This window comes from Aythya fuligula, chromosome Z (genome assembly GCF_009819795.1).
Source record: "Aythya fuligula isolate bAytFul2 chromosome Z, bAytFul2.pri, whole genome shotgun sequence".
Lineage (NCBI taxonomy): Eukaryota > Metazoa > Chordata > Aves > Anseriformes > Anatidae > Aythya > Aythya fuligula.
Genome location: NC_045593.1, coordinates 13213673 through 13233295, shown reverse-complemented (window position 1 = coordinate 13233295; position 19623 = coordinate 13213673). Strand labels below are relative to the sequence as shown.

Genomic DNA, 19623 nt, shown 5'->3' with positions numbered 1-19623 from the left:
TCTAGTACTATTTGAAAACAGAAGTCCAAAGGACTAACTAAATACCTCTTTAAACTCTCTGTTCCTTCAAAGTGGGAAAAATACATTGATATATATGACTGCTAGACTACCTTTAGGGGTTCCATCACTTCCAGCTGGAGAGCAGACTGACTGTGGTGACCTCAAGGAAAAAGATGCAGCATTCCTTATTGAAGGATCGCCATCCTAAAGTGACAATGATAAAAATTAACATTATGAACATGAACATTTCATAAAATAAAGTCTGAAATTAGTACATACACTGATAAAATGGGTTGGATGAAAAATCATACAACAAATATTAGAAAAATATTTAGTTATATAAAAATCGTTATCATTTTGACTGCTATGCAGACAATGTTCCAGAGCACAAGTGCCCTAAGAATGTATCACCTGAATATGCACACAAAAATAAATGTATGTACATATCTTTTAGCTGAAGTAATCACTTTTGGCTGACATTAAGATTCCATTTACAAGTTTTTTGTTACAAGCACTTGAAATAAAAGGCTGATAAGCACAAGTATGAACTCTATATAATAAAAACAACTTATATTGAGCATAAAATATATATTTTTAAAACAAACTAAACATTTTTTTCTACTTAGCCTACCCTTAAAGCTTATCTTGAATACCATCATAATTTTACATTTAAGCAAATGTTGTATTTACCCCCTCCAGGATACATACATCAGGACTGAACAAAATCTGTAGCAAGCCCATTGCAGCAGGTGAGACAGTCATGTGTATGTCACAACTTAACTGATTTTATCAAGTGATCTGCCTCCCTGAGAGTTAGATAGGAAACAACTTGATGGCAATTCAGAGAAATTTCCCAAAAGAACAAAAATAAGTTCTAGTGTATTTTCAGTTTTGCGCAAAACAACTTGCTTTAATGGAATTTCTAATTTCTAACAAGCTTCACAATATATACCAATTACAAGGTAAGGATGTTCGTCCTCCAACTTTAAGAATGTAAATATGACTTTTTTCCTCACACTACCTTAAAATAAGATATGAAAGCCCCTATTCAGATTTCCATTTTAATAATTCTTTTTCAATCACTTTCATGGTGCCCTCTGCTGGTCAAGAATATATTAATTCAGTTAAGGACCTTACCAGATTTAAAATTTTATGGAACAGTATTTCATAGTGTTAGGATTGTTTTTTAAACAATGTCTATAGAACATTTTGGGGAAGAACAAATTAACAACCCTTATATCTATGAAGAGACTATTTCTGTAATTATTAACAAATTGCAAAAATTCTTTTTTTTTTTTTAGAGTAAAGTCACGCAAGGGAAGCTTCCAAAGTGGTTTGTTAATATTTTTCCTCATAAAATTCTGATTCTTGGTTATTTCAGTAGCTAATATGTAATGTAGCTTATATTGAGATATCTACACACAAACACAGTTCTTTCATATAACTTTTTCCTTCTTCACTCTTTTTTTTTTTTTTTTTTTTTTCCCCTACCCTGAATTCTCTGCCCTAGATAGTTTTTGTCCCTAGGACCATTTTCAACTTAATTAATTGAATGTTAGAAGGCTCAACAGTAATTAAGTTTCTACAAGTTTCTACAAAAAGTTAGCAGCAGGCAGTAAGCCAGAAAGCTAAATTGTCATTTGAAGGAGATAGAAGCCTGCATAGATAGGCTACCACACACTCCCTTTGGCAATGGCCAAACAGCCAATCTTCCCATGCCTAGCAGCAGACTAGACACCACACATGTTACATCTTGTGAAGGCATAGTTCTCACTGCTTAGAGCAAAGGAATGAGTTTGAAATTTATGGATTGAAGCTGGGCAAATAATATGAATCAGTATGAAACCGAATTTTGATAGTTTCACCATCCATGGGCAACTTAGAAAACACTTCCATTAGGTTTTCTTTGCCCCCACAGCAAACTGAATCTAAAACTCATGCTGTACTATTAAACTTATTTTTGCAACACTGCTTACAGAAAGAGTTGTTTACTCACATGAAGAAAGCCTCATGTGCAAAGAAATATAATATTCAGATTCAACACAATAAAAAGAATTACACCTTCAACTTGCATGTGTGTGATTGTTAGTAAAAATGATTCCATATCCTGGCATATGAATTACTAATTTACTTACAACTTTAAAAAATAGCTTATTAACTGTTTAGGGTATACATTTTTACTAGGACAGGAAAGGCCCTCTACCCATAATCGCCAAGGACACAGGCAAAGACATCTTTCATTAGGTTAACTAAACATATTAACTAGGTAGATAACCTTCCAGGTGCAAATGGCATTCATTTTCTAGCTGATAACTTTTCAGAAGTGCTCATTTGCTTTTTCAGAGTTTTATCAAATCTTGGAATGTAAGTGCAAACTTACATTTGAGGGATGCTCTGAAGTTTTGCAAAGAATGGTCCTTAAATTGAGTTTATGTGCAATGAACTTCAGGAGTGTACTTCCTGATTTTGTATACATTATGTATTGCAAATACACAACATCCTGTAACTATTCACAATTTTTAATGTAATAAATTCCTTAAAGAATTATTGAAGCTATTATTTTTTATGATTTAATAATGCTCATTTGTAACTGTATCTATACCAAAGATCACAATGCTTCTGAAAAGGCATCATGATTAAACTTATTATTCATATATAGATGCAAAACTTTAATTACTCCAAATTCTTCAAACTGTTTTCTGTCTACTAAAATGATCTTTTAAAAGTATAATTACAAATAAAAGTGCAAGTTTATACTTTTTACTAGTCACAGACTATTCTTAGTTGCAAGGGACCCACAAGGATCATCAAGTCCAACTCCTGATTCCACACAAGGCAACCTAAGAATTAAGCCATATATCTGAAAGCACTGCCCAAATGTTTCTTGAACACCAACAGGCTTGATGCCATGACCCTGGGGGGCCTGTTTCAGTGCCTGACCACCCTCACTGTGAAAAACTTCTTAATATCCAATCTGAACTTACCCTGGCACAGCTCTAAGCTATCCCCTCGTATTCTACCGCTGGTGATCAGAAAGAAGAGATCAGCACCTCCCTCTCCCCTCCTCTTCATGAGGAAGTTGTAGACAGCAGCGAGGTCAACCCTCATTCTCCTCTAAGCTGAACCAAAGATCCTCAGCTGTACCTGGTAAATTGTGCCTTCTCGTCCTTTCCCCACCTTTACACACCTCTTTTGGCACATTCTAATAGTTGTATATCATCATTATATTGTGGAGCCCAAAACTGCACACATTACTCAGGATGAAGCCACACCAGTGCTGAGTTCAACAGGGCAACCATTTCTTTTGACTGTCTAGGAATCTATAAAGATCTCTCTGCAAAGCCTATCTAGCCCTACGGGAATTAATGGCTCCTCCCAATTTAGTATCATCTGCACACTTAGTTGGTGTGCACTCAACTCCTGTGTCTAGGTTATTGATAAAAACATTGAAGAGAACTGCCTCTAAAATTGAGCCCTGGGGAGCACCATGTATTGACTGGCCACCAGCCTGATGTTCCAACATTTACTGCTTCTCTTGGAACTTGACCTTCTGCCAGTTGCTCACTCATCCTATTGTTTATACAATACCTAGCTGTATGCTTGATGCTTTGTCCAGAAGGATATTGTGAGACAGTATCAAATGCTTTGCTAAAATCCTGCCCCCAAACATATCCACTACTTTCCCTTCGTGAACTAGGTGGGTAACCTTGTCATAAAAGGATGACTTTCCCTTGACAAACCCATGCTGCTTTTGACTGATCATCTTTCAGGTGTTTATTAATAACTCCCAGAATAATCTTCTCCTTACTTTTACTACACGCCAAAATGAGACAGACAGGCCTGTGTAATTATCAGGGTCTTCTTTCTTGACCTTCTTGAAAATTGGAGTAACATAAGCAAGCTTCCAGCCAGCTGGAACCTCTCCAGGTTCCAAAGACCATTGATAAAAAACAGAGAGGCCTTAAAGAAACATTGTCCAACTCTTTCAGTACCCTGAGATGAATTCCATCTGGCCCCATCAGACCTATGTGCATTCAGTCACAGCAGCACATCCCATACTAGTTCAACATCATCTGGGAGTTTATCACTCCCACAGCTACAGTCCTCCAACCCAGGACTCCAGTGGTCCTAGGACCAATTGTTGGTGCTAAAGACAGAGGAAAAGAAAACATTAAATGTCTATGTCTCATCTTCATCCCTGTTTGTGGGGTGACCAGCCATCAAGTAATGGACTGATGTTTTCTTTAGTCTTCCTTTTGCTGTTAACATACCTTAAAAAGCCCTTTTTTTTTTTTTTTTTTTTTTTTTTCCTTGTTATCCACTAAAGTATTGGGCAGCTTCAACTACAACTAAGAGCTTTGGCTATATGAGTTTTCTCCTTACAATGGCAAACCATCTCTGTACTCCTCTGGCATAGGCTTACCTTGTTTCCAATGTCTATATAATTTCTTTTACATCCAGGTTCCTAAAAGAGATCCCTCAACAGCCAAGCTGTCCTTCTGCCACACTTGTATTCCAATATTTTAAATTAATTATAATTCATTATACAAATTAATAAATATAAATTTATATAATCAATACAAATTATATTATAATCGTATAAATTTATATATATATATATATATATAAAATTATACATATAATTATATAAATTTAATTATATTAAATTACCTGCTTCTACATTCTTAAAAGACTACTTTTAAAAAGTGACCACCATTTGCGGACCCCAGTCCCCTCCAAAGCAAATTACCAGGAGACCTCAACCAGTTCCTTGAGACTAAAGTCTGCTTTCCCAGATTCCAGGGTAGCATGTGCGAAGTTTTTCTTGTATCACCAGAGATTTTAAGCTCAACAATTCCATGATTTCTGTGGCAAAAACAGATGCCAATCATCACTTCATCCACAAGACCGTCTCTATTTACAAACAACAGATCTAGGAAGGCACCTTTCCTAGTCACCTCCCTTAGTAACTAAAAGTCATCTGCTATGTGCTTCACAAATTCACAAGACCTGTTTGTGTCTGCTTTATGATAGTCTCAGTTAACATCTAGGAAGTTGAAGTTACCCACAGTGACAAGGGCAACTGATATAAATATTTCCCTTAATTCTTTATATAATACTAGATCAGTGTCATCATCCTCATTGAGTGATCTAGAGACTCACATAACATCTGCCTTATTAGTTTTCCTCCTAAATCCTAAAGGCCAGATGCTCTCAACTGTGTCATCCAAACAGCAAGCACTGCACAGTCCAACCCAACCTTTATATACAGCACTACTCTTCCGTCTTGCCTACGCTACTTAGCTCTCCTACGAACCTACAACCATCCATCACAGTGCTCCAGTCATAGGACATTTCCAACCAAGCCATAGAATCATTAATGGTTTGGGTTAGAAGGGACACTTAAGGATCATCTTGTTCCAACCACCCTGCCATGAACAAGGACACCTCCCACCAGATCGCATTGCTCAAAGCCCCATCCCACCTGTCCTTGAGCAGGGATGGGCAGCCTGTTGCAGTGCCTCACGACCCTCCCTCATAGAAATGAACTTCTTCATTATGTCTAATCTAATCTACCCTCTGTTAGTTTAAAGCCATTACCCCTTCTCCTCTCACTACAAGCCCTTGTCCCCAGCTTTCCTGCAGGCCCCCTTTAGGTACTGGAAGGCTGCTATAAGGTCTCCCTGGAACATTCTGTTCTCCAGGCTGAACAACCCAACTCCCTCAGCCTGTCTTTGTAGGAGAGGTGCTCCAGCCCTCTGAGATTCCTCATGGCCCTCCTCTGGACTCACTCCACCAGGTCCATATTCTTATGTTGGGGGCCCCAGAGCTGAACACAGGACTCCAGAGTGGATCTTATAAGAACAGAGCAGAGGAGGTCAACCCCCTCCCTCATCCTCCTGGCCATGCTGCTTTTGTTGTAGCCCAGGATATAATTGGCTTTCTGAGCTGCAAGTGCACCTTGCTAGTTCATGTTGAGCTTCTCACCAAGCAATGTGCCCAGGTCCTTCTCCCCAGGCCTGCTCTCAATAAAGAACACAGACAGCTGGGGAGTCTCACTTGTGCCAGTAATGTCATAGCTCTGAGACACAGCCAAAGCTTCTAGTTCCTCTTTACTCCTCATACTGTGTGCATTGGTATACAAATGTTTCAAATGTGCTCCAATGTACTTGGTACATTGTGGAGCAGACTGAAAGTTCTCACCAGCGTACTGCCCCACAAACATCATCATGCCATCCCATCCCATAGTTTATCACTAGTAAGCTTGGCTTCATCCCTTTTTCCTCTTCAAACCTACTTTAATGCTCTTTCAAACCAGCCTCACTAACTGATTAACAGAAATACTTTTTCCCCTTTGAGCTCCATGGAGAATCCTGTCAGGCCACAGGAAGAATGGTGTTGCATGCATAGACTATCCCAAGACCAAAACCCCCAAAATTCTACCGGTGACATGAGTGTCGGAGGCAGGTATTGATAAGCTGTATCCACCTTTTCCTTTCAGTATCATTCTTTGCATCTGGAAGGACAGAGAAGAGTAATAACTGTGTTTCTCATTCCTTCACCAATGTACCCAGCGACTGGTGAAGGAACCCACCAGCCAATTTCTTTCTCAGATGCCTGGATATTCCTCAACCTGTCCACTTCCTCTCAAAACTCAGCCACGAAGCTGAGCAGTTGTTCTTACAGGGCACACCTCCCCTCAGATATTCTTGCTACTGCCCTCAGGCACCAGTAGAAACCTCGGGCACACACTGCAACACACACTGTGGCCTGGGTGGCTGCCTGTTCCCTTGGTAGTTCTGTCAGGACAGCTGCATCAGTCCCAGTGGGCGCTAACATCGCAGGGTACAAAGACATAGCTTGGAGCAGTCATCCTTGTTTGAGCTCCCTGGGAAGGGATTATAACAGTAGACCAAGGGTGTCAGGAGCAAAGAAACACTCTTGAACACCCACCAGGTGTCTTGCAAGCATCACACTCCTCCCAGCACGTAGCAGCTACTGGTATGGGTCTCACCTGGTTTGAACCAGCAGGGGAGGCAACTGGCAGTGCCCAGCTCTCACCTGCCTCTCTCTTGAGATCTACTGCCGGCCAGACAGTCCCTCTTCACACACAGTATGAGGGTGTTGAGGCCCAGAAACCCCCTCAGAACCACCACCACCACCCCAAGTACTTTGCAAACCCCACTGTCTTCTCAGCAGGCGGCAGCTGCTGAGAGACTTAGTGCTTTTTACCTTTAGCATTTCACCAATTAAACTGAACCATGATGGTATGTTTCATGTTTTCACAGCCTGTAAATTCTGAACGAGTTTCATTTCTAAGTTCTCTTTAGCTAGGATGAGGCTGCACTATTTGAATGACAAAATTAGTGAACATTTTTAAATATCTTGAAATGTAAACACTAAAATAAATTATCCTAATATTAAAGTTTTCCAAAAATCTTGTCTTAACAAAAGCAAGATTCTGCTGATAGTGTACCTTTAACACAGTTAGGGAATATATGCATACTTTATGCCAAGAACAGCTTCCTATTTATCAGAATTTGCACTGCTGAAACGGAGACTGGGAAAAAACATCTGAAATTGTGTATTATGATAGATTCCTTCAATACAAAATTATTTTGTTTCAAATACTACTTCCTAGGTAATAATTTTATTCAGCATAATAATTCTGTTTAAAATAAAATAAAAATAAAGTCTAATAAAACTAGTGACCCTCTCGGAGTTACCCACAGTTTTTGTAAGCTAAAGAAAACACTTTAAAGGGGTGCTATTTGCCACTAACTTTTGATGAAGCTTTTTAACTACTGCTATGCCTACTCTTGTAGGCATCATTGTGACCACACTGTTAAGACAGATGGCCAAAAACTTCAGTGCTTTCCGCTTGATATGATGCTTGAGATGATAAGGGATTGTGTCAAGCTTGTAAAGAAGAATCCCTGCATCAAGATTCATCTGCAGAATGAGATCCTTATTAAGATGAAAATTAATCAACAGTTTAAAAAAAAAAAAAATATGGGAGAAGTTAGCATTCAAGATTTCTGAAAGAATTTCTACTGCGAGAACTGAAGTCACTATTGGAAAATTTCTTTAAAAGAAACCAGGCCACCATAAAACACATGTAGACCAGTAAGAAAAAACATCCATAAGTACTCTTGCTTTTGGCAACACTACTACACTGCTACCCAATATGTTATTCAAATATGTCAGATCTAATTGAGAATTACAGGGGTTTTCAGAAAGATAAATCAACTATGCACCTATCTAGAATCCAGTATTGTTTGCATCAATATATTGATGTAGAGTAAATGTAGCGACATTCTACTGTTTCTTTAAACTTCTTTATGTGATAAACTCACATATATAAAAGGTATCTTACTTTCATAATTTTAACAGAATTAATGTTAAAAACTGTTTGAAAGGAAACAGGTATCTTCCAAATAAAATAAAGCCTCACATGTTGAAGATTGCACAGTTCACCAGACATGTCTGAAACTTAAAAATGTTTTCAGCGGTTTTATACATCAACAACAACACAATAAAATATCTGACTCATAAAGCAGATTAACATATATTTGCTTTATCAAAATAAATCAATTTAGGGAACATACATCACTGCTTAGTCTGTGCACCATCTGTAGGTAGTCTTCATTTGAGCCATGTCTAGAATTATCAGCATGATGATTAGCTGAATTTCCAGACAACTGACTTGAAACTTTACTTTCATGGAGATTTCTCATCCCAGCTGTGACAATGGGACTGGACACTGAAGCTGAAATATAAAAAATGTAAATAATTACACTGATACATACATACTCTCATTAGCTCTTAAAGGTTTCACAAAAAAAGCAACATAATTGTGGATATTAGTGAGTTGGATACAAGAGGTCTGGAATCTGAACAAGAGTAATTTTTACTTGATTGAATACTTTTGCCATAAATACCTTGAATTGAATCAAATACCTAAGATCTGAATTTTGAAGAGGACTCAAAATCTAAATTCCGTGTACAATTAGTCAAGCTCTCTCCACATCTATCCTAATTACTGTCAGTATCATTTTCTTTAAGACTACAGCAAACTTTATTTTCTTCTACATAATTTGTATTCAGTACCTTCAGTATATGAAACTTCCAAGGTATTCATGAGACATGCAACACTGCATACAGAACAGTGATATTTGTATATACATACGCATATATATATATATATGTAAATATTCCAAGCACATTACTAAACTTTAAAACAGATTATTTAGAAGAATCTAATGAGAATTTTACTTAACAACAAAAAAAATGACTAGATACTTTAACAGTGTTCATGTTGTTCAACATTGTATTTAGAAAAGGGGAGAACACAGAAATCCATTCATTCTGAAGGTCGTCTTTGACAGTTACTGTATGCCCTGAGCATAATTCTAGCCAACTTAGTATTAGTCTAGTTTGTATTACAAAGGTTTGGTAAGGCTAGATAAGCTGGCAGCAAAACTTAATTACTCTGGCAAAAATGAGGTTTTTGCTAGTACAGGTAAATGATGGCTATAGCTATCAAATTTTTTTTGGTTTGTTCTGATTTTCTGTTGTCTTTCATACATGATAACTATGCAAAATAGCTGTGCACAGGGGAGTAATGTCTCAAGAAATGTTTTAGTATTTTTTCTTCCCCCCCCTTTTTTTTGTTTTTTTTTTTGAATATATATTGTAACCCTTAAAGGAGACTGACGGGTGACCTCATTGCAGTCTACAGCTTCCTCATGAGGGGAAGCAGAGGTGCAGGCACTGATCTCCTCTCTCTGCTGACCAGCAATAGGACCCGAGGGAATAGCATAAAGCTGTGACATGGGAGGGTCATGCTGAATATCAGGAAGAGGTTCTGCACCAGGAGGGTGGTTGGGCACTGGAACAGGCTGCCCTGGTAAGCTGTCACAGCACCAAGCCTGCTGGAGTCCAAGAACTGTTTGGACAATGCTCCCAGACATATGGTTTGATTTTTGGGTGGTCCTGTGTAGAGCCAAGAGTTGGACTTGGTCATCCTTGTGGCTCCCTTCCAAATCAGGATATTCTATGAATCTATGATACTCCACAGAGTAAGATTAACAAAGCTAAATTAAAAAACAAACAAACAAAACCACAACAAACCTCTATCAACGCAAAGACTTGAATTAAGCATATGACTCCTTCACAGAGACAAAAAGCCATGAAAGATGCACATGAAGGTAAAACTAACATGATATAGGAGAATATAACAAACATCACATACTTACCTTGCTGCAACTGAGGATGCGGTGTATAAGTTGGAGGATGTGAATATGGCATGTATCCTGCAGGGCTTTGAGGAGCATATGGACTAGGCACCGGACTGTTCTGTTGTGCCAAAAATCTGTTACCAGAGCTTGTCTGTGGTGGCACAAACCGGCTAAAAATAAAAATTAAAAAGTTTTTAGAAGTTGTAAAAGCAAATTTAGACAATTTTATTATTCCTTTTGAAATATTATACCTCTTGAACATTATAAATTCTGGAAAAGACACAGAATTCTGAAGCAACCAAGAACCCCCTTCAAAAGCTGTATTTAATTCTACCAATGTCTTCCTAACTTCAATTGCTACTTAAGAGCCACAACTTAGGTATTGTATTAGTAAAAGGAAATAAAAGAATAAAAAGAATTCAGAAGATCTCCACCTAGTGAAAGGGAACAACAACGTAAGTTATAAATATTTACTAAAATAAGGTATGCTATTTCCAAAAGTTAGTTCCATCTTATCAGAAGCTTGAATGAAAATGACAGCTCAGGTTTAATTATCAAATAACAACAAGCTTGCTAGGATTAACACGGAGCCATCTATGTGATTTTTCCAGTAAGATTTCAAAAGAACTGTATCTAACATGACAATAATGAGAAGATATGTAATGGGCAGACACGTAGGACCAGACACAAAGTCCACTGAATACAACTTATTATTTCATCGCCTTTATCTTCAACTGATAGGACGCCATAAAAATCAAACAGGCTTGTGACATTAATGTATGTTACAACTTACATACTTTCTTGTATCAATTTTAAAAATAAAAATAGAATAAGTACATGTTTTGAGTTACAGATAGCACTTATGAAGGTAAGCTTCCACAGAAGGAAACAGCAAAATATTGAAAGCAAGGATTTTGCAAGAATTTTGAGGAGACATAGCACATTGTAATAATCACAATTCATAAAACCTTCTTCAGTATCAATGTTAGATATAAAACTAAAAGTAAAAACAAAACACCACTCTTGACAGTGTTGTGGGTGTTGTACAAAGTGTTTTATTTGCCAAAACAATTATTACACTAACTTGAAATGGAACGTGAAATAAAAGTTTATTTTAATAACGATGTCTAATAACTGCAGATTAAATCTACTAACACCCAGTAATGGGACTAAAAGTCAATTTTTAATCCAGAGTACTTTATTATATTCACAAAGACCTAGATTACAGGTACATCCTACTGGCTGAAATTTGAAAAAGAACTCGCAATTTGAAGAGGAAAATGTTGGCCAAGCTACTAGGCCTGCCCTCCTATGTGTGGCCTTTTGTGTAACTGTTAAAGCAGCACTCCATGCTTTAACAAGTCTTCTTTCCTACCCTCCTGTCACACTAGTACATAAGAGACACATAGCCATACATGCCAAAACACATCCCCTCTTCTCTCCGATGTTCCTCACACCACTGTCAATCTGCCACAGACAGCAACTAGAGGGGTGGGAGGAGGCAGATGGACACCTTACGCAGGTAAGAAAGTCTGCCAAAATTATAAGGAGAGAGAGTAGGGAATCATGACCTCTCTTTATAACACAAACATTATTAAACTGGCAAAAAAGTGAGTAAGTGCTATATTTGACTTCTACAGCAGTAGAAACTCACCCTGCTGTCAGACAAATGCAAGATTTATCTTGATCTTGATCTTCTTACTGCCACTCACATACTTGCAACAAGAATTGACTGTCATCGTAGAAAGCATTTGAATTTTGCTGCCCCTCCCTCTCCCCATTTAAAACATTGCATTACCTGGAAGGGCTATGTGAGATAGTGGTTTGTTGATAATTGGAAGATGCAGGACTACCACGCATGGAATTCTGAGAAATACTAAACTGCGACATCATAATCCCTATTAAAAAGAAGAGAGCAGTATTACTTTATATGCATTTCCTATTTAATCAAATAAGTCTCTCATATCAGAAATTATTATATACAAGGAGATTGGTAACTTTGTGAGTAGATATTAATATCTTTAACTGTTAGAAAAAAATAAAAAGTCTAAAGTAAAATGTCTGTTTTACACCATCATACAGAAAAACACTCCCTAAAGCAGTGTTAATTCAGTTATAAATTTCAACAAGGCTTCATTCCTCTTCAGTTCTTTAAGCTTCCTAAGGCAAACCTGCTAGTCATCTTGTAACAGGGCATATACTCACGTTCCACACAATTGTGTAGGTAGTGATTGTGCCAATGAGTAAAAGATTTGGGAGCTTCACAAGTCGGGACACAGAAATCTTATGTCACATTTTTTGAGTTTTACAGTCACATTCTGGAAATTCAGGAGCGAATCGTGACCTGGCAGGTCACAAGTACTGCAGTGCTTGAAACTAACCCACATCTTTATTATGGGATACTAAATCAATCTTTTTTTTCCCCCATTTGTCAATGTAGGTATAAAGAATTTGCTAACAACCACATGACATATTGCGTTCAGTTCTGGGCCTCTCAGTTCAAGAAGGACAAGGAACTGCTTGAGAGAGTCCAGAGTAGAGCCACAAGGATGATTAAGGGATTGGAGCATCTCCCGTATGATGAAAGGCTGAGGGAACTGGGTCTCTTTAGCTTGGAGAAGAGAAGACTGAGGGGGGTGGCCTTACTAATGTTTATAAATAAGCAAAGGGCGAGTGTCAGGAGGATGGAGCCAGGCTCTTCTCGGTGACATCCTGTGATAGGACAAGGGGCAACGGGTGCAAGCTGGAACATAGGTTCTGCTTAAATACGAGAAGGACCTTCTTCACAGTGAGGGTGACAGAACACTGGAACAGGCTGCCCAAAGGGGTTGTGGAGTCTCCTTCTCTGGAGACATTCAAAACCCACCTGGACACATTTCTGTGTGACCTGATCTAGGTGTTCCTGCTCCAGCAGGAGTATTGAACTAGATGATCTTTTAAGGTCCCTTCCAATCCCTATCATTCTGTGATTCTGTGACTCTGGAAGTTGAAATGGTGAAAGTACAAATAAATTTACACGACTTTCAATTAGGTGATTTTAGCTATGAGACATTTGATTCTGTCATTAAACAGCATCAAAATCCACGTGCAAATTGGGAAGGGCAAGTGACCCAAAATCCACGTGCAAATTGCAGCTTGGGATTAGCAAGTGACCCACGGAAGGCTGACAGCAGTCCACAATTCAGAGTGCCTGGGAGTCATCAATCCTTGAATTACTATCACTGATTTCAGTTACTGCAATATTTGCACACAGAAAACTTGTTTCATAAATCCTCCCTGTTACTTTCTTTTCTCTTCCCTGTTTTACCAGCAGAGATGTGATAATCCCCCAGGAATGCAGCCGTTACTACCTTCCCAGAAGGTGTACCAGAAGGTGTAAAGTGCTGCATTCCAACCAGATTAACACACACAAACTATCCCAGAGTAGGAGTGAAAGTCCCTAGTTGTCCTGAAAAAATAAGAGACCTCCATATGTCACTGAAAAGATCATTTCATTGTCCTGAGTAACAGAAGGGGACACATCAACTCCTACGAAATTTGCTTCAATGGACACTGGTTGCCTTGCACAGAGGCAGGTGGCAAGGAATTTTCCACCCACAGGTAAAAGCCACAGAGATGCACTTGCAAGTCATCCATCCCCCAGCCACTTCTCATACAGTGTTTTTTTGCTACAGGAAGTTCCCTGAGTCCACATGCAAGTTCACATGTTGCAGATGCTCTCGCCAGAGGATAGGATACTCACCAGCTAGTTACAATTTTGTTTTATTTTTTATTTTTTGCGAAACTACGAGCCCTTAACAATGAGTGTGGTGAGGCCCTGGCACAGGCTGCCCAGAGAAGCTGTGGCTGCCCCATCCCTGGCAGTGCTCAAGGTCAGGCTGGATGGGGCTTTGGGCAGCCTGGGCTGGTGGGAGGTGTCCCTGCACAAGGCAGGGTGTTGGGACCAGGTGATCTTTAAGTTCCCTTCCAACCCAAACCATTCTGTGATTCTGTGATTAAAATTCATACACAGCTGACAGAACGTGCCCATATTAAAACTAAACAGATACCATACAATTTTATATAAACTATACAGATCAAGGTTCATTTTATGTTTAAAGCAAAGGATGCACTTTTAAAATACTTTAAAAACATATTTGGTTTCTCCTCCCTAAATTTTGAAAACATTTTGAAACACAGATGTGACATGCTTTGGTTTGAAAGATTTTTTTTAAAAAAAAATATGTAATTTAAAAGAAAAAGCCACAGCTTATTCTGTGGCAGACAGTTCTCACTTGTGTATCAGGAGCTGGGGTGATGGGCGACAAGATAGGGTGGAAGAGAAATAAGAGGATAGTGGCACAAGGAGGATGCAATCTGACAACTGAAACAAAAAAGTCTGTCCAAAGTAATGATGAAAATGAGGCCAGCATAAAAATAAGCCCCAAAAATTTAGTATTTAAGTTCTTGTCATATCACTATGTAGCAGATTTATGGCTGCACTGTGTATGTACACACCTGAAATATTTTAAAATTTCTTTTAACTGCAACTTCAGTTTTGGAAGTTGGTAGTGTTTGATTCTAAGAAAACATTATCCCAGTAAAAAACACTCCTCTAACAAGTTTCCTTAACATATACTCCTGATTTTGACTATTTTTTAAATTTATTTTTAAAAAGAAGAGCGATACACAATTCCATTTCAGCATTCCTACTAAATGCCAAAGAATGCACTATATAAAAATGCAGCTCAAGATCACAGAAAAAGTCTATGATCTATGATTCAAGTGTATTATAGCATCATGCATGTTTAAACTAGTATTGCTGAGGTGATTTTTCAGTAAGACAGATGCTCATTTGAAAGTGTACATCTGCAATGTTCTTCCCTTTTATAGGCACACATGAACTTGCATTCTTGTAAAAATGAAAAAAAATTAAGTAATTGACACTTGGATAGATGCACAAAATTTTGATCCAAAAAAGGGGCACAAGCTGTGGTAAATAGTTTTAAGTGAATTTTAAGACCTTTGTGAACCCTAAGCTATGTTATGAATGCTAACCTTTAGCAAAACATTATTTTAGTTTACCTTCCAACAAGTGTCTCTGCCAAGAGACAGAGCCAAAGTGCTGAGAGGGAAAACTGGACAGGAGAACAAAACAAAGAAGCGTCCACATAATACCTCGTTCTTGTGCTGTTCACGGAATCACAGAAGGGTTGAGGTTGGAAGGTGCCTTTGGAGGCCATCTGTCCCCTGCTCAAGCAGGGCCACCTACAGCAGGTTGCTGAGGTCTGTGTCCAGGCAGCTTTTGAAGATCTCCAAGGAGGGAGACCACCACAAGCTCTCTGGGCAACCTATGCCAGTGCTCTGTTACCTCCACAGTACAGAAGCACTTCCTGATGTTCAGGTGGAAACTCCTGTGTTCCAGTTTGTGCCCATTTGTCCTGGCACAGCTGAAAAGAGCCTGGCTTCATCCCCTTCGCACCCTCCCTTCATATATTTATAGACACTGATGAGATCCCCCTTGAGCCTCCTCTTCTCAAGGCTGAGAGTCTCTCAGCCTCACCTCACAGGAGAGGTGCTCTAGTCCCTTCATTATCTTGGTGGCCCTCCATCAGACTCTTTCCAGTATGTCCATGTCTCTCTTGTACTGTATAGGGTGGAAGTGGACACAGTACTTGAGCCGTAGCCGTACTGTCACTGAGTAAAGGGAAGGATCACCTCAACCTGCTGGCAATAGTTTGCCTGCCTAATGCAGCCAAGAATACCTCTGGCCTTCTTAGTGACAAGGACACATTGCTGACTCATGTTGAACTCAGAATCCAACAGGACATCTAGGTCCTTTTCTGCTAAGCTGCTTTCCAGCTGGGTGGCCTCCAGTATGTACTGTTTGGGGTTGTTCCTCCTAAGGTTCAGGACTTTGTGATTCTCCTTGTTGAATTCCATGAGTTTGTCAGCTCCAACGCTTCCAGCCTACTGAGGTCCCTCTGCAAGGTGGTCTACTCAGTTTTGTGTCACCTGCATATTTACCGAGGGTAAACTCTACCCCATCATCCAGATCATTCATGAAGATGTTAAACAAGACTGGACTCAGTAATGACCCCTGAGATACTCCATTCATTCCAACTAGACTTTGCACCATTGACCACTACCCCAGTTTTCAGTCCACCTCAGTCTCCTCTGCCAGACCACATTACAAGAGCTTCTCTATGAGGACCTTATGAATCCCTTACCAATTTACAAATACTGGGTCACAGTACCTACCACTGACTTCACTGTACACTGAGAGCAGAAAAATAATATTCAGAATGAAGACAGTAAAGACATTGGAAGAGATGAGCTTCAAATACTAGAAGAGAGTCTAAGATTCATTCTTCTAGCTGGTAAAAAAAAACATTATGTAAGATCTCTAACAAAAACCCCAATTGTCCTATAACTTAGATTCGAAACTGCTCACAAAACAGGAGAAAAAACAGCCTTTCCTGATCCAATACAACCACATAGCCTCCTTTCGCCTTGGAGATCTGAATGGGACATACTGATGTGAATAAGCCTACCAAAACTTGCCTGTATTCAGCTTAAAGACCTACCTACTTCAAGATAAGAGTGTGGCCTTTTTCCATTGAAAATGACATAACACTTTGCCTAGCTTTTCCAAACATTTATTACAAGACCTTTTTCCTCTCAAAATCATTTATCTACATCTATGAGCCTCCCTTCTTCCTCCTTTCTCTCCAGTTTTCTGATTTCAGACTTACATTGCAATGCTTGCACTGGCACATGTATTCAGAATTACATGTAGGTAAAATACAACTAAGCAATCAAGGAATTTTTAAATTCTGATCTCCCCCGATTCTCTGAAATGCATTATCTTTATTAAAATAACATCAATTATTCTTTTACGCTTCATATTGAATTATTTTTAATTCCATATCAGTATCTTTCTTCAAGCATAGGCCAATGCATATTTACTAAAGGTAGAGGTGCTTTTATTTCCTTAAGGATTACTAATTCTTACCCAACTAAATCAAGCTACCAAAGCATTTCCCCCTCTAAATCATAGCATTAATGAAATTTGGAAAGAAATTAACTAGCTTTGTTTCTTCTCTTTCAAAATTTTCTAATGGAACAGATATTTGCCAAACCAATGTCTCACTTTCACATTGGTAAACAATTATTTTACCCTATAAAACTGGTGCAAAACTGATTCAAGCATATGTTCTTTGTGGTACCACTCTGCATACTATCAGGATAGTCACAACTCTTCCCACCACTGGAAAAACTGTGTTTTGCCATGGCTGCCAATGAACACAGAACCCGGAGGTTGTTATCAGAGCTCAAATTTCAGGATCAGTGAACTTCCAAATATATAGCACTGTCCCTAACTTTTTCATTCACGAAAATGCCTCCATTCTTTCAAAGAACATTACATGTTCTGTCCTAAGCAAGTTCTTTTCGAATATTATAAGGCTTTTTCCTGAGTAGGGTAGGTGAGTGAACTTAAATCATCTAATTATTTCTTTTTTCCTCCTTACAAAAACATTCCACACTTTCCATCTGCTGTAAACTCTTATAACTATTTATATTTCTACAGTGCTAGCAAAACTTTATCCTCACACTGCAGAAACTGGAAATTCTCTTACTCATTTTATGCTTTAGTATTTAAAGAATAGATTTCAGGTGCAAGAAAAAATCTCTTCAGATTTTAAACTATCATCTGTCCAACTAATCCTTTGCTTTGTGTCTTCCTTTCTCCATCTTTGCTATCCAGCAGCAAACACCTTAGAAGAGAAATCAGCTGTCAAAATACTACAATCTGTATTGCATTACCAATTGCTGAGAAGAGGAATGGCAGTGAAGAACTTATGTATGATTCATTCAACCTTAATCCTTACCCAAGAACTACCACTCACTGCAACGATAAACTGTAGTTTTACAGATTTTCAGTAAGATTAAGGCATAGTTTTCCAACTTCAATTAGTTACTAAGACAAATATATAAACTTAGCATGAAAGAAATCCAAATAAAATGTTTTCAAAATAAAATTCAGTCAATCCTCCTATAAAGTTACCTACACTTCTGTAGGTAAATTAAACATTATTTTCACAAAAATACCCTGTGGAGTTATTTCAGTGCTTATCCTAATGCAAACACTTGTTGAAGATGACAAGATACATACCTTTGTATCACTATCAGATACAAGGTAAGGCATAAACATCACAGATGCAGTCTATATGTATTTGTTGTTAGTATCAGTCCCTTTAACTTACAGAACAACATAAAATACAATCAGTAAGTAATCAGCAATCCTTACCACTTTGTACCCCATATCTGTTTTGCATGCTTTTCTCCCTGAAAACATTAGGATTCCTTGCCAGGATGGCCTGCAGCAAGACTGGTATATCTCCTTCTGGATCATCGCTGCCAAGGTTATCTTTCAATTCTCTGCAATTGTGGAAATAAACAAATAAAGAAGCAAATGCATTTTCAAATTTTAAGAAACCACAGTCAAGTAAAAAACAACAACAAAACAACAATTAAAATAATTTACTGCTAAAATAAAGGAAAAAACAAGTCTGCAAAGCACTGTTCCCTGCCTCTGTTTTTTTTTCTCTTCTTTAAAGAACGGAAGGAAAACTATTCCTACCAGTCTTCAAAATTAGTTTCTGTTATTAAGCACATATATCCATGGCTGTCATTTTCAAGATATTATAAAAGTTTCTTATGCCCCCTTTTGTATTTCTGTAGCATCAAAAAAGTATTGTGGTAGTGAAAACAAGATACGCATAAATGTCTAATATTCAGATGGTATATTTTATTACAAAAATTGACATCACAGAATTCCCTCTGAACTACTAAATATCTATTAGATTTTCCACAAATACATCAGTGTTTCCATTTATTGTTTGTTTGGTGTACTTTTAAAAACTATGTTCATTTGCTCAAGACAATTTATTGAAGTATGTAGGAAAAAGACAATGCTGTCAACGTAAGAAAATTTAAAGGCCAACATGCAAAACTGAACAAAACGTATATAACAAAAAGTGGACACTTGCTGATTCAGTTCTTACAGTGCTAAAGGTCAACACCTGATCAGGGTCTTACCAGTGAGTTTCTTTTTGTGTATTACTGGATATATAATTTGTCTATATGCAGTATTCACCACAGTGTAATAATAAGTAACTGTTGCACAGCCAATACCAATATGAGTTTGCGCTCATAACTAGCATTATGGAACAAGCAGCAGATCCATAAAAACACACCGTTATTCTTCAGGGCTACTTGACCGTAACAACTGACTCTTATATAGTGTTAATCTGATAAGAAAGCCTAAGAAAACAAACTGCATGTTCTGATCTTCAGATTCTCACAAACATCCATCTCAAACCAATTCATTTTAGTCTCA

At 38.1% G+C, this 19623-nt stretch overlaps 1 protein-coding gene across 4 annotated transcripts in view; it reads right to left on the bottom strand.

Moving 5' to 3' along the window:
• NIPBL (NIPBL cohesin loading factor) overlaps nt 1-19623 on the bottom strand; it is a 161514-nt gene that overhangs the window by 82553 nt on the left and 59338 nt on the right. For all 4 annotated transcript variants that reach the window (XM_032205487.1, XM_032205490.1, XM_032205489.1 and 1 more), the window contains exons 4-8: nt 18532-18662; nt 12040-12139; nt 10260-10411; nt 8610-8770; nt 111-204 (exon numbers count right to left, since the gene is read on the bottom strand). In XM_032205487.1, the coding sequence (XP_032061378.1) occupies nt 111-204; nt 8610-8770; nt 10260-10411; nt 12040-12139; nt 18532-18662 (638 nt within the window). The remainder of the gene's footprint in view (nt 1-110; nt 205-8609; nt 8771-10259; nt 10412-12039; nt 12140-18531; nt 18663-19623) is intronic.